At 41.2% G+C, this 16,334-nt stretch overlaps 1 protein-coding gene across 1 annotated transcript in view; it reads right to left on the reverse strand.

The window, feature by feature from the left end:
• Positions 1-16,334, reverse strand: part of slc6a8l.L (solute carrier family 6 (neurotransmitter transporter), member 8 like L homeolog) — a 64,615-nt gene that overhangs the window by 37,589 nt on the left and 10,692 nt on the right. Inside the window, exon 2 of the mRNA XM_018259105.2 lies at positions 4,246-4,494. Coding sequence (XP_018114594.1) covers positions 4,246-4,494 — 249 coding nt within the window. The remainder of the gene's footprint in view (positions 1-4,245; positions 4,495-16,334) is intronic.

Here is a 16,334-nt window from a genome sequence, read left to right on the forward strand (position 1 = left end):
AACTTGTTTGGTGCTGCCTCCTGAAGTGAGTTTTTCAACTCTCCTCATGGCAGTGGTGCTACTGGTGCCAACTTTGACCTTGGCAAAAACCGGACAAGAGGGCAGGGTGTTGAAATCTGGGGCAGAGCAGCGACATATGGAGGTCTGGTCTGATATGTAGGGGCATGGTTGTCCTTGTGGGGCAGGGCCATGATATAAGAGGTGGTAATGATTAGATTATTGTTCTGGTTTCATCAGGCTGAAACCCATTGACAGACAGTTGAGACCCAAACAGTCCTATGAAAAACAACTGGCCACCCAATCTCTGACTTACATAAACAGCTAAATATAATAATGATGACAAATGATGTAAAAGTCTGCTGCTTTGGCAAAAGTAGGCCTCAAAAAGTGCATGAGGTAGGATTAAAACTGCCAGTTCTGCGTACCAATGGGCTTTGGGGCAGGCAGTCGACAGAGTAGGCCGGCGAATCAGCATCACTAGGGTACATTTTCTCTGCATTTATCTGAAGTCACAGTGCGTCCCTTTCTCCGTAGAGCCGAGGGATTAAGAAAATATTACTGAGAGAGTGAGGCTGCTCTAAACCCAGATAAGAGATGTGTTGATGAATGGCCCTATATTGTGCTGGATGTATATTCCATCATCTGCTCTATCTGACTGCCCAATCACCCCCTTGCACTCGGCTCACATCTCCTACGTAGTCCCTACAACAAATGGCACAGCTCTCTCCTCCTCTCTCTCTCTCTGCATTTCATTTCCATTTTTAGAGCGTGTGATTCTTTCTATGACTGAGCCGATGGATAGAAGGGGGGGAGTGAGGGGAGCTGCGCTGATTGCTCGTTGCCTTTATATGTAGGTCACAATCGTCTTATTAATGGAATACAAACAGAGGCAAGCGAGTCCAGGCCTGGTAACCAGGCTGTAATACTTCCATATGGTGCCCTGCTAAGGCTCACACTTTAATTCTGCTCTATATTCACATGATGCTTGTGTGTGACCGCATATATATTCGCCAAAAATTGGCACTCACCACTCAGGCCTGGTGCTCAATAACACAGGCCGGGTGCTCATAGAAAATAGCACTCACGGCAAACGTTTTTTCATAAAAAGGTAAACAACGTTTATTCAGTGTTCACGTCTGCGCGTTTAGGTTCATGTCCTAAAATATTTACATATAATTTTTATTTTAAAAAAAATTGTATTTAAAAAGAAAAACATACTTTTTTCTGGTCAGGCTTTTTAGGCCATTTATGAATATTTATTAGCTTAGGCTCAACTGAACACAGTAGGTGTGGTTTTGTTTAGACAGCAGATCAAAGATGGCCGAGCACAGCAGGGTTTATATCTAACATGCTGCAATAAAATCCAGGATTATGTGAACGGAATAGGCATAAACAGCATGCTGGGGCGAAGCAATCATTTTCAATTTTTCATGTTATTAGTCCTTTAATTGCTTTGTAGTTCGGGAATAATGTCATTATTTTTAGGATCGTTTTATACAAGTCTTTTTTTTATTGATCGCATTCTGTCTGCCTCTTTTCTCCAAACACAGCAAAAAGGGGAATGATAATTAGAGTTGTAATAACACACTGTATTGCTGATCCAATAATATCAAGCAACAGCCTGTTTTTATTCAACCCTGGGGTCTTGCATGATGGTTTTTTGCCAAAATAACGGGCACATTTTAATATATGAGGAGAACAAAGTATAATGAAAGCAAGCGCTTCCATGCAGAAAATTCATCAAGGGTCGAATATCGAGGGTTAATTAACCCTCGATATTCGACTGGGAATGAAAATCCTTCAACTTCGAATATCGAAGTCGAAGGATTTTGCACAAATACTTTGATCGAAGGAATAATCGTTCGATCGAACGATTAAATCCTTTGAATCGACCGATTCGAAGGATTTTAATCCAACGATCGAAGGATTATCCTTCGACCAAAAAAACGTAGCCAAGCCTATGGGGACCTTCCCCATAGGCTAACATTGGTTTCGGTAGCTTTTAGGTGGCGAACTGGGGGGTCGAAGTTTTTTCTTAAAGAGACAGTACTTCGACTATCGAATGGTCGAATAGTCGAACGATTTTTATTTCGAATCCTTCGATTCGAAGTCGTAGTCGAAGGTCGAAGTAGCCCATTCGATGGTCGAAGTAGCCAAAAAAACACTTCGAAATTCGAAGTATTTTTTCTTCTATTCCTTCACTCGAAGTTAATGAATTGGCCCTAAATCTTTCTTTGGGACACTTATAGTGATGGTCGAATCTGTGCCGACACATTGGGCCTCAAAATAATTCTGACGCGCGACAATTTTGATGAAAGCGACAATTTTTATTTTATCCAAATGCAATAAAGTCAATGGGCATCAGAATAATTTTGACATGTGACAAGTTTATGCGCATGATTATTCTGACGCATGACAATTTATTTTGTCGTGGTGGATTTTTCGCCGCAAATTTTCACCGCAGCATTGGTGCTGAAATTCGCAGGCAAATTCGTGCCTAACGTATTTATTCGCCCATCACTAGTTACTTATAAGGGTGATAGCAAGGGGGAATTTTCAGGTGCTGTGTTTAGGGCATTTTTAAGGAGCCTGAAAACTTGCCCAAAATCATGCCCCCCATTATTATTATCAGGAATGACTGATAGGGGGCAATTTGGCAGGAGTTTTATTGATGACTAACCACCATGCTGATGTATCCATAGCCAAAACTTCAGAACACTCAGGATTTATAAAAAAAAAATACAAAAATAATTGATTTGGAACAACTTGTTCTTCAGAGCAAACATAAGCAGATAAATGGATTCCAAAAATGACAGTGTAAGCATTGTTTTTGCTTATTATTTTTAAAATATTCTGAGAGCCCTGGAGTTGTTTCTATGGATACGGCTGCTCTATTATGGTGCACACCAGGTATATTTTGTTTGCCTGAGTGCCATGTCAGCTTTGATGTCTAATGAGGAGGGCTAAGCCTAAGCTAGTATGAAGAACAGATATTACTGACTAGCGAAGACTGGAGATGAAAGTGGATACTCCCCCATCTGTCCTTTGGTTCCTAAAAACAGACAAGCAACTTTGAAGCAGCTGACTGCAAAGATTAAGCTGTGGTGTGAACAGGCACTGGTATTAAGTGCAGTCCATCAAGCAGGTGTTGGTAGTGTTGGTTGCAGAAGAATACAGTGAAAGGTGATCATTTTGACCCTGGCCTAGTAACTTATAGCAGCCAATCAGTTAGATTTCAACAACAGACCAACAAATGCTGCACGTATGGGACCTGTTATCCAGAATGTTCGGGACCTGGGGGTTTTCCCACATAAGGGGTCTTTCCATAATTTGGATCTCCATACCTTGTCTATTAAAAAATTATTTAAACATTAAATAAACCCAATAGACTTGTTTTGCCTCCAATAGGGATTCATAGCTTAGTTGGGATCAAGTACAAGGTACTGTTTTCGTATGACAGTGAACATTTTTCTAATTATTTGATAATAGATAATGGAGTCTATAGGAGACGGACATCATGTAATTTCAGAGATTTCTGGATAATGGATCCCATACCTGTACATGCTAATCGGTTACTTGAAGTGGCACATACTTTGCTATAAATTAGGACAAACCTGGGTGAGAAATATACTTATATAGCACTCTAAATGCCCTGTGTATATTTACTATTAGTATTCATGCTAAAGCTCTCTGCAGTTTATCTGGCACTCGATGGCACTTGGCAATCTATTAGTAGCTGGCATTCCCCCTGCTCATTCCTTCTGACAGCTGGCACTGCATTTCCCATAGTAATCCAGATTTCTGCAATCTACAAAATTATCTGGGATTTCACGTTTTGTTGATACAAAGGCTACATGCTTAGAGGCCAGTATGAACAGAATAAATCCATGGGATTAAATTAGGCTTCATTGAAATCTCCACTCGCAGTCACACGTTAGGATACTTTGTAAGTGCATCACACCTGCTCTACATCATATATTTAATGAGTAGGTTAATTACATCAGCATTGAGTTTAAATGCTGCTTTTACTGTGCTTTGTACATGAGGAACAGCTAGGGTAGCATAATTTTATGGCAATGGTGAATTGGGAGGGTTGGTGCCGCTCCTTTTATGCCACTCCAATACAGACCACTTTTGGTAGGCTTTGTAAAAGGTCAACAAAACAGAAAATATATCAGAAAAGGAATGAAATGAATGACAATTGTGATTCCCTCTAGCAGTCATCAGCTATAACATATGATTTACCTCCTCCATTTTTGTAGCAGAGATATGGGAACCTCCAAACGTTCCCCAGTCCAACGGCAAAGCCCACACAAGACATGATAAAGTCCATCTGACGGGTCCAAGTTTCCCGCTCCGGGATGGGTATCTTGACCTGACCCACGGAGGGCACCACCAGAGGAGCAATCACAGCTTTTTCTTCTGGGACTGCTTCCCCCCCTCCTGCTGTCTCGGCTCCTTCCATGTCCGGAGCCCCAGAACACCCAGGTTTTTCTGCAGAAACACATAAATACATTCTCCAAAATTAGACTGCTCACAGGAAAGACAGGCATGAATCTTATTGTCTTGTTGGGTGCAGATACATTGTACATACATTGTATGGCCACCATAAATCAGTAGGGCCACAGTCTACAGTAACACCGTTGACCTTCTTATCATAATTATTGCAACCAAACCAATAAAAACGGATATCCAGTAGTGTCAATGGAATAATCATTCTGATAGACACCTGTGTCTAATGTCACTACCAGTAGCAGAAGGAGCAGCTCACTAGCGAGACAATGTAATTTTAATAGTTATTTTACCTACTGGCTCACTATGGTCCTCAAAACACCCTTGATGTCTAACAACCATTGGTCATGCGTTTAATAGACAACAATCTGTCCATGGTAGGCCTTTCGTCCTGGATTGGTCATTGTTCCTAAGTAGTGATGGGCGAATTTATTCTACATTCATTGTAGTATTCTAACATGGTTTCCAAAAGGTTTTTATTTTTGGCAGTTTTTGAATTATACAGTTCTTAGGATCCACCGGAGGTGGGGTGTGATAGGTGCCTTTAAATGACCATAGAACCCAAGCAACAGAATGGAATATGACTAGGAGAGAACCTGTTTAAGTAATTAACAGTTACTTTTGATGTCAGTCAATTTGATATCAGGTTGCTGGGGCCACTGATCCTGACAACCTGAATGCATTTCTAGTTACAAGATGTGTGTGTGAGGCACAAAAAGAAGTTAGAAAAACAAATTAAAAAGGCCAGGGAAAAAGTTACTTAAAACAGGGCAACCTATGACGTATTAAAAAATGATTAAAAGAGGAAATTCCCCTTTAATGGCCATAATCGGCTGCGAAACACAAACCTTAAAGAAAGACTACCGGGCCAAAAATTCATCTGTATGAGGGACCTCAAAGTGAGCTAATTGTTAGACATCTGCTCTAATCACAGCTCTTCCCTTTCATCTGAATTAATTGTATAATTGTACATTGGAACCTGTGCTGTAAATGACTCTCCCTGGCAGAGCCAAGGAAATACTTCATTTAATTACATAGCTGATCGGTTAATAATTATCCCACAATTACCTCTTGCATTAGGGGAATCCCACCAAGTTCATCTGGGTACGGCAAGAATGGTCAGTGCATATTACTGGCAGTGATTAATCTTTCTGTTGTCTTTGTCTAGAATTGTTATATTTGGTCAATTCAGAGTGTTCCTATAGCTTTATATTTATATTACAGCAAGGGGAACATTTTGAGCTTCAGCCTCACTAGCACAGTGCCAAGGGTTGGACCTCTATATATTTCTCATCTCCACCTGGTCCTTGCTCCTTACACTTTTTCCTTCAGTATTTAAGTGGTGGTAGTAATACATTCCTTGGTTGCCCTGGGTCAAAGAAGTAAAATACACAAGAAGTTGTAGAGATATGGAGGTATCAGTGGTGCCCTCTCCAGTCTACCACCAGACTGCCAATCAGTACATCAAATTATTGCAATGGAATTCCAAGGAGAAATTCTGTCTTGATTGAGAAGGCCAGTACACTTGTATGAAGAGAGGATTGACCATGTCTCACCATCACCAGGGCTGTTTACAGAATGAACAGTGACCTGAACTGACCCTGAGTTGCAGGATTCTTGATACTGACCATTGTGTTACTCAGAGTGCCACAAGCAGTAGTAGCTATGAGATGAGCAAGACAGATTCCTTCATAGGATGTTCAATATTTGCCATAAGTAGGCAGACTCTGGCAAATTAGTCTATACTGATACATACATGCTATAGATCAATGACCCTCAACCAGTAGCTAGTGAGCAACATGTTTCTCACCAACCCTTAGATGTTGCTCCCAGTGGACTCAAAGCAGGTGCTTATCTTTGAATTCCTGGTTTGGAGGCAATTTTTGGTTGCATAAAACCAGGTGTACTGCCAAACAGGCTGCCAGTCCACATAGGGGCTACCAAATGGCCCAATGACAGCACTTGTGCCACCCAGGAACATTTTTCATGCTTGTGTTGCTCCCCAACTCTTTTTACATCTGAATATGGCTCATGGGTAAAAAAGTTGGGGACCCCTGCTATGGAGGCAGGACACCTAAGACCAGGTACATTCCTAGGTTATCAGGTTGTGGGGATAAAACTGTTGATTTATTTTTTTAAAAATATGATTATTTTACACTTTAGCAACATAGAAACAAGGTTTAGAATTAAACAAACACATTTTGATTGGTTGGCCCTTTTTGTCTCTGTTCCAAATGGTTTTGGATTTCTGAGGTCTAGAAATTACCATATAAGACTGATGTTTACACGGACTTACCGACTGCTAAGGATTAACCAATAGAAGGAGTTATTGATTTCAATGTAAAACTACTGTATGTGCCGTTAGTTAATTAGACAGAAGCTCAACGAGGGCGGGCGGGAAGGAAATACATCATTAAGAAATGAATGAACAGCTTGCAACCAAGCCCAGCTGATGCTTCCCATTTCATTTATTTATGTCTATTTGTTTCTTAGGGTATTAATCAGAATAAGCCCTGACTGTTCCGTTAGTGGAATAGTTACAAATCTCATTTCACAAGTCTTTCTAATATGCTTACGGAAACATTGGCTTACTGAGCCACAGCATTATGTGTAACTTTAGTAAATGGATCATCAGTTCCCAGGATTCTATCCTCTATATGACAGAATTGTTTGTTTGTTATATTGGGTCTGGTTTGCTGTATAATTCAGCCTGCAGCCTTGTGCCTCTATATGGTCACAGAACAACCCGTCAGTGACTTCTAATATCCTTATCATATACAGTAGGGGGTACATTATCCCTTATAATACATGAGTGATCCTCAGAGTTCCCTGTATAACTCAGCCTGCAGCCTTGTCCCTTTATATGGTCACAGAACCCCTCAGTGACTTCTAATATCCTTATCATTTACAGTAGGGGGTACATTATCCCTTATAATACATGAGTGATTCTCAGAGTTCCCTGTATAACTCAGCCTGCAGCCTTGTGCCTTTATATGGTCACAGAACAACCCCTCAGTGACTTCTAATATCCTTATCATTTACAGTAGGGGAATACTATCCTTTATAATACATGAATGATACTCAGAGTTCCCTGTATAACAGCCTGCAGCCTTGTGCCCTTATATGGTCACATAACCCCTCAGTGACTTCTAATATCCTTATCATTTCCAGAAGGGGGCACATTATACCTTATAATACATGAGTGATACTCAGAGTTCCCTGTATAACTCAGCCGTGATCCTTGTGTCTTTATATGGACACAGAACCCCTCAGTGACTTCTAATATCCTTATCATTTACAGTAGGGGGTACATTATGCCTTATAATACATGAGTGATACTCAGAGGTCCCTGACCTGTATATATATATCTGCTTGTGATCTTGTAACTTCTAATATCTTTACAGTATACACCAGGGATGATATTTTGCCATATGAAATATAGACTATAAACACAACATCCTGATCATAAAACACTGTTACTTTACTGGATGAAAAGCCTCACCTCGCAATTTACTAATTTATTCTGGTAGCACATTTTACACATTCCAGAGAAGATTCACCAGCTTTATTTATACCAATGAAGATAAAACAAAGATCAGCTTCAGCTCTCTTCATCTCTATGACTTCAGATATTTGCATACCTCCCAATATTTTGGAAGTAAAAAGAGGGACAAAAAATTTTTGCACGTAGCGCACCAATTTTTTTGGCCACACCCCTTTCTGTGGCCACACCCCCTAATTACCATGTTTGTTTTACAAAATTTGGCAGGTTATGAAAGTTTGAAAATATTTCTCCTTATCTAAACTGTGTTTTTGTGTCTCAAAATTTTTTTTTGAGACACAAAGTATCTTATTTGCACCTGTTAGGTGTTCTAGGCTCTCTGCCAAAAACCAATTAAGTGAGAAACTTTGTTTCTTTTTCTGGCTGTTCAGTGCAGAGAAAAGAGGGACTTTCCAGTACAAATGAGGGACTGCGAGTTGAGCTGTCAAAAGAGGGACTGTCCCTCCGAAAAAGGGACAGTTGGGAGGTATGTATTTGTATTGGCCGATCTTCAATAACAGAACTAGTAGTTTGAGAGCCTGGGTCTGCATAGGCTATTTTGTTTATTATTGCTTATAGATTTGCTTATTGTGAGCGCCCAGCTGTCCCCGGGGGGTGCAATCACACCCACTGCACCCCCCCCTGGAAATTCCTCCACTGCTAATATTATAAATATTTTAACAGAAGCTTTAGACCTTGACATAAGATTCTAGTCATAAAAATGCCATGGAGGGACATTCTGGGTATTATCATGGGCTGCATAAATCTCTCCAGATCGTTTACTAAACACACACACATTATGGTATGAAACCTCATGTCTGACAACAATATATTTCTATGTATGATCATATTTAACACACCATATGAGCACAAGTCAGTGGACACCTGCCTGCAGCTCCGGATTTCTCTTCCAGGCGCCCGAGGCCTCTGGGTACTAGCACCCGATATTGGCACACACCATTGCCCCTCCCACCGCAAGTGGGTGTCAAAGCGCTGGGTTCCCCATACACTTTAGGATGCGGCTGGACGGCATGCCGCCCCTAAAATTTTGCCGCCCTAGGCCCGTGCCTTTGTGGCCTTGTCACAAATCCGGGCCTGCCTGTTCCCAAATCAATGGGATTAATATGAAGTTGCTCCCTTTGCTGCTGTAACAGCCTCTGCTCTTCTGGGAAGGTTCCATTGCATATTGGAAGATTGTTGGTGGGATTTGCTTCCATACAAACATAAGAGGTTGGGATCTGATGATGGGGCATCAGACACTAATACTACTAGGCCCAGCACTATAGACTGTTCATAGCAGAGGTGAGTGTTGACTGGAGGTCCAGAGGCCCACTGGAGCTTCCACCACAGGCCCCCTGCCCCCCTACCTCTGTCACTACCCCCTAGTGGCCCCCAGCCACAATACCTCTCCGGGACCCCACTCTTACCTATATGGTAGTTAGGGTTGCCACCTTTTCTCAAAAAGAATAAAGGCCTTCCAATATTCTTGTCGTTTTTTTCTATTAATAACATTGGCATCATGCATCATTTCTACCGGCCAGGTGGCAACTCTAGCAGTAGTTGCTGCTGGGGGGACACAATCAGGGTGTAGTGTGGGCCGTAGGCTGGTGAGGGTTCTTGGTCTACGAGGGCCTAGGCCCACCGTTTTACTCGGGGTCCTACTGGCCCAGTCCGACCCTGAGTCTTGCACTTTTCTTTCCCGTGCAAACTGCCATCCGAGGCAGATATGAACTGCTGCTACTTACTAATTGTAATGCGATGAAGTGGCGGGGTGCCACGAAATGCGTCAATCGGGCAGCCAAGTTTTGCATTATGCTGCTGTAATGTTGGAGATTTTAATGTTCTGATTAAATTGTGATTTTACTACATTTTCACATCGGCTTCCACGGTGCTCCGTCTTTTATATCAACTCGAGATTGGAATTCACTGCATAGGATGGTGGTGGACGTGCAGCACTTTGAAGCCGTTTAAGGTCCAGTAAGTGCTCCCACTTAAATTCTTGTGCGGGAATTTGTAATAAGCACTTTGCATTCCCAAATCCTGGTCTGATCAGTTGGAATATATTTTTTTTAGTATTATAGATTTCTAAAATAGACTGTTCTAGTGAGAGGATTTATTTCACAGGCAAAGGAACAATCAGTTTAAATAAAGGTACGAAAGGTTTAAGCTGAAAGGAAAGACAATTAATGGATTTGTTTACAGTTGGAGACTTAGATGTGACCTGAAGAACATGTACAATACAAATATACAGCAGGTCAATACAAACATTAGACTAATTAACTTTCCATCCCCAGGCCAGTGCCGGTGTCAAAAGGGAAATCAGCGGTGGGATCCTAGGGAAGGCTTCTTTATTGATCTGCCAACAAAGCTTATTGAATTGCCTTCCCATGTGGGTGTTGATGGGGGATTGATTGAGGATAAAAACTAATGGGTTCCCATCCTATAAATGGCATTTGTTTTTCTAATGGTTAAATAATATCAGTGCTGATTGATCCACTGGGCCAGATGGCAGTAACCCTGAAAGAAAGTTGGCAATGAGTCTTCCATTGGTTTTAGTGCTGAGTGCCGGTGTCACATGGGCAGATTAGGCAGTACGTAAAGAATCGGAGCAGAAGATACTGTAGGTAAATGGAGAGAGTGTCACCAGGGCTGGATTTAAAGAATTTTGCCCCTAGGGCTGGCACTCATACACACCCCTCCCACTCTCTCCCTGCCACTATTAACCCCCATCACCCAGCAACGGAATTCCCTCTGCTCCTCGCAATCGATTGCTTCAACCGGCGGGTGGGAGACTCAAATGGCTGTCGAAGTCTGTCCCTAGAGTCAATGTGGACAACAGGCTGTATTCCGCCCCCAAATTTTTGCAACCAAGGCCTTTGTGGCCTGCCCGCAAATCCATGCCTAACTGTCACATACAGAGCTGTCAACCTTCCCCCCCCCCACCCAATTTTTTCAGATTTTGGCACCCTCCCGTCATCCTACTCCATTCTCCTGTTTGCTCTTTTGAGAAATGGATTTCAGTGCAGAATTCTGCTGGAGCAGCACTATTAACTGATTCATTTTCAATTTTTTTTTTTGCCATGACAGTATCCCTTAAGCTTAGGGGTCATCATTAATTATCCAGCAGAAAATGAGGTTGGTCTGTAATATAAGCTGATGCTACAGGGCTGATTATTAAATTCTGATGCTAATTGCACTGGTTCCTGTGCTGCCATGTAGTAATTATCTGTATTAATTACAAATCAGCCTTATATTGTGACATTTCTATTCTGTGTGTACTGTATATTGTGAGTGGGTCCCTAAGCTCAGTAAGTGACAGCAGCACAGAGCATGTGCAGTGAATCAGCAGAAAAGATGGGGAGCTACTGGGGCATCTTTGGAGATAATGATCGTTACTGCTAAAGGGCTGTGGTTGCCTTGGGCTGGTACAGAAGCCCAAAACATAATGTACAACATTTCTAGCTACTTCTTTAGTTTAACTTTCCTTGTTTCCTATTTTTTTTTTTGTGGGTTTTTAATTATTTGCCTTCTTCTTCTGACTCTTTCCAGCTTTGAAATAGAGGTCACTGACCCCATCTAAAAAACAAATGCGCTGTAAAGGCTACACATTTATTGTTATTGCTCATCATTCTATTCAGACCTCTCCTATTCATTTTCCAGTCTCTCATTCAATCATGCATGATTCTAGGGTAATTTGGACCCTAGCAACCAGATGTCTGAAATTGCAAACTGGAGAGCTGCTGAATAAAAAGCTAAATAACGCAAAAACCACAAATAATAAAAAATGAAAACCAATTGCAAATTGTCTCAGATTATCACTCTCTACAATCATACTAAAAGTTCATTTAAAGGCGAACAACCCCTTTCATTATTCTATGTATTCAACGGGAAGGAGAAGTAAACCTACATATAACATTTGGCTCAATTAAATTGTTATTGTGAAACTTTCTAATGGCATGTAGGCCTAAATAACACAAAATCTAGGGGGTGTCTAAGAGATGCCCAGGTGTGGCCCTAAACCTGCCTTTCAAGAGATCAGTGCAGGCCAGTGATTTATATTAATATTGCACTCTGCACAATTCTGCAGCCCAGCATCGGCTTGTTAGGAAATCAGAAAGATAAGGGCCAATGTAAATGACTAAGGAGCAAGGGGAACACAGGGTCCTGCTTATCCGGGGCCCCTCCTTCCCCGCCTGCAGACAAACACGGCTCCCTGGCTTTATAGCTCTCTGATTGCTGCACAACATCTGTTCCTCCAGTGGAACAGTAACAAGTAGATGACAGATCCCTCAGCAGGAGGCAGTTAGAGTATGGCATGCTCTTACACAGCAGTTTCGGAACAGATTTGGCAGGGGCCCCGGCTTATCTATTATTTAAAAGCCCCAATATAGTCTGCAGAGATGCATATTTGATTATAAGGATAAGGAGGCCCAGATGCAAAGAAATCCAAAGTGCTGGAGAAAGATTCAGAGAATCCAGCTGGGCCAGGAGTAGGCAAAGAGGGCAATTGGAACGGCACAACATGGGTAATTGCAGCAGGTAAAACCTTGCTCGTTTATTGCGGATGCAACGTTTCGGGGCGTGACCCCTTTCTCACGCCCCGAAACGTTGCATCCGCAATAAACGAGCAAGGTTTTACCTGCTGGAATTACCCATGTTGTGCCGGTGTGTCCTATTTCTACGTTGTTTCTGAGGTTGCCCATTCCCTCTGGCATCGAGCACCTGGGAGTCGCTGGAGTCTGGACGGCCAGGGTGTGCGAGTGTAAGTCTTTCTTTTTGGCAATTGGAACGGGCCACCAGCGTGTCACATGCTCCTGCTGGAAAACGTTGAAAAAAAAATAAGACAAAGGGCATATTATATTATGTAATAATTAAAGGGGTTGTTCACCTTTGAGTTGAATTTTAGTATGACGTAGAGAGTGATATTCTGAGACAATTTGCAATTGGTTTTCATTTTTTATTATTTGTGGTTTTTGAGTTATTTGGCTTTTTATCCAGCAGCTCTCCAGTTTGCAGTTTCAGCAATTTGGTTGCTAGGGTCCAAATTACCCTAGCAACCATGCCCGAAAATAAAAGGTGAGTAATAAAAAGTAGCAATAACAATACATTTGTAGCCTTACAGAGCATTTGTTTTTTAAATGGGGTCAGTGACCCCCATTTGAAAACTGGAAAGAGTCAGCAAATAATTAAAAACTATAGAAAATAAATAATGAAGAGTAATTGGAAAGTTGCTTAGAACGGGCCATTCTATAACATACTAAAAGTTAACCTAAAGGTAGGGACGCACCGAATCCAGGATTCAGTTCATGATTCGGCCTTTTTCAGCAGGATTCGGATTCGACTGAATCAATTTGCCCAACTGAACCGAATCTGAATACTAATTTGCATATACAAATTAGGGGGAGGGAAATTCTGTGACTTTTTGTCACAAAACAAGGAAGTTAAAAATGTTTTCCCCTTCCCACTCCTAATTTGCATATGCAAATTCGCATACCTCCCAACATTTTAGAAATAAAAAGCGGGAAAAAAATTTGCCAAGTGTAAATTTATTTTGACCCATTTTTGTAGCCACACCCCCTAATTACCATGTTCATTTTACAAAATTTGGCAGGTTATGAAAGTTTGAACATATTTATGTGTTTTGTTTCCCAGTTATTACAGTTTTGCTAATGAAGGTGAATTGCCCTTTAAGCTGTGAATCTAACATTTCCCAAGGGACCTGTAATCTAAATTGTTACAATTACTTATTTGCTTATCTCAAAATTGTTACAAAAGTATCTTATCTGAACCTCCTGGCTGTTCTGGGCTCTCTGCCAAAAGCCAATTAAGTTAGAAACATTGTTTCTTTTTTTTAGCTGTGCAGTACAGAGAAAATCGGGACTTTCTAGTACAAACACGGGTCTGCGGGTTGAGCTGTCAAAAGAGGGACTGTCCCGCTGAAAACGGGACAGTTGGGAGGTATGAATTTCGGATTCAGTTCAGTATTCGGCTGAATTGTTCGTGAAGGATTCTGGGGTTCGGCTGAATCCAAAATAGTGGATTTGGATATCCCTACTTAAAGGTGAACCACCCCTTTAACCTTTTAATAGAGAATCCAAATTCTGCATTGCCCAGTCGCTTTTGGATCCCTACCACTGCCTTTGATTTAATATATATATATATATATTGATATATCACCAGATCAAACGATGGCAGCATTAAAAGGGTTAACAGACAGCCTTCCCCACTGGGAATACTGGTAGTACTGCAGCTAATAGTCAGTTTATGATTTATCATATTCATTAGACACTGTTCTTTAGCAATAAACTCCCCGGGGCCTCAGAGGTCTGAGTTCTATTTAACCTCTGAATAAACCTGGCTTTTCTGGACCAGCGCATTCTATATGACAGACATGCAAAGAACCCATACTTCATTAATCTGGCGTAACCACAGCAACATAACCGGTACGGCTCATTAGAGAGCTAATGTTTCAGTGTGTGCGCTGTACATATTTACTCTGCCGTTTCCTTTATTAAATCTCCTGCCACCGGATACAAGTGAATTCGAATACAATGATGAGACTGGGAAAGTCTGGGAACTGCGTGGGACAAGGCTATTTTAGAAATACAGGTGTGGGATCTGTTACCCGGAAACCCATTATCCAGAAAGCTCCAAATTACAGAAAGGCCGTCTCCCACAGACTCCATTTGATCCAAATAATCCAATTTTTAAAAAATGATTTCCTTTTTCTCTGTAATAATAAAACAGTAGCTTATACTTGATCCCAACTAAGATATAATTAATCCTTATTGGAAGCAAAACCAGCCTATTGGGTTTATTTAATATTTACATGATTTTCTAGTAGACTTAAGGTATGAAGATTCAAATAATGGAAAGATCCCAGGTCCTGACCATTCTGGATAACAGGTCTCATACCTATTTTTGCACGACCTTCACACAAGTTGGACTGACCTGCCTGGGTAACAGAGCATCTCCTAGTGGATCCAGTACCCCATTCTGGAAAAATTCCCATTAGCCCTTTTTTCCCATTAGCCTTATTTCCACCATAAGCCTATAAAACCCTTTTTATCATTAGGCTCTAATGTTTGTGATGTTGGCCCTGCATTTCAGGATCACTAATATAACTTAATAGCCATTCCTGTGAAATCAATCAGGGGCTTATTTATATTAAGGAACCCGAGGGCCTGTGCCTAGGGCAACAAGTTTTGGGGGCGGCCTCTCGGGTGCCTTTAAATTTGTTTTTTAAATTAAAAAAAAAAAAATCACCCAGCCTCTTCCACAGATTTCCATAGGAAATCCGGTGAAAGAGCTGGTGGGGGGGGGGGTGAAGGGTATGGGGCTGGCTGGTTGGCGGAAATGATGTCACATGCGCACGTCACGTGACATCACTTCCATGCGTGTGACATCACGCGCACAACACGCTGATGTCAGACGCGTCCTGTAGGAGGCGTGTTTAGGTCCAGTGCCAGGAGCAGCGTCAGTCCTGACATCAATCTAAATAAAGATACATGGGGTCAGCATTGGACTGGGAAGTCTGGGACCCACAACCCCCTGTGCCCCCAGCAAACAAAATAAAATATTATAGTATGTAAATTAAGAGACTAGGAGGAAATTTTTTTGTCAAAAAAAGTGAAAAGAGTTAAAGGGAGGAATCCCATTTTAACTTTCTTTAAAGAAAACTATACTCCCAAAATGAACACTTAAGCAACAGATAGTTCATATCATATTAAGTGGCATATCAAAGAATCTTACCAAACTGGAATATATATTTAAGTAAATATTGCCTATTTACCTCTCTTGCCTTGAACCACCATTTTGTGATGGTCTGTGTGCTGCCTCAGAGATCACCTGACCAGAAATACTTCAACACTAACTGTAACAGGAAGAAGTGTGGAAGCAAAAGACACAACTCTGTCTGTTAATTGGCTCATGTGACCTAACATACAGTACAGTGAATCCTACGATCCCAGGGGGCGGCCCCTATTTTTTAAAATGGCAATTTTCTATTTATGATTACCCAATGGCACATACTACTAGAAAAGTATATTATTATGAAAATGGTTTATTTACATGAAGCAGGGTTTTACATATGAGCTGTTTTATGCAATATCTTTTCATAGAGACCTACATTGTTTGGGGGTATAGTTTTCCTTTAATGAAAAATAAATCTCCAATATACTTATATGTACTGTTTTTATAAGAAACCTGACTGTATGCAGTGAAATTCTCCCTTCATTTACTGCTGTGGATAGGAATTGTCAGATGGTCCCTAACTGCTGAG

This window comes from Xenopus laevis, chromosome 4L (assembly GCF_017654675.1).
Source record: "Xenopus laevis strain J_2021 chromosome 4L, Xenopus_laevis_v10.1, whole genome shotgun sequence".
NCBI lineage: Eukaryota > Metazoa > Chordata > Amphibia > Anura > Pipidae > Xenopus > Xenopus laevis.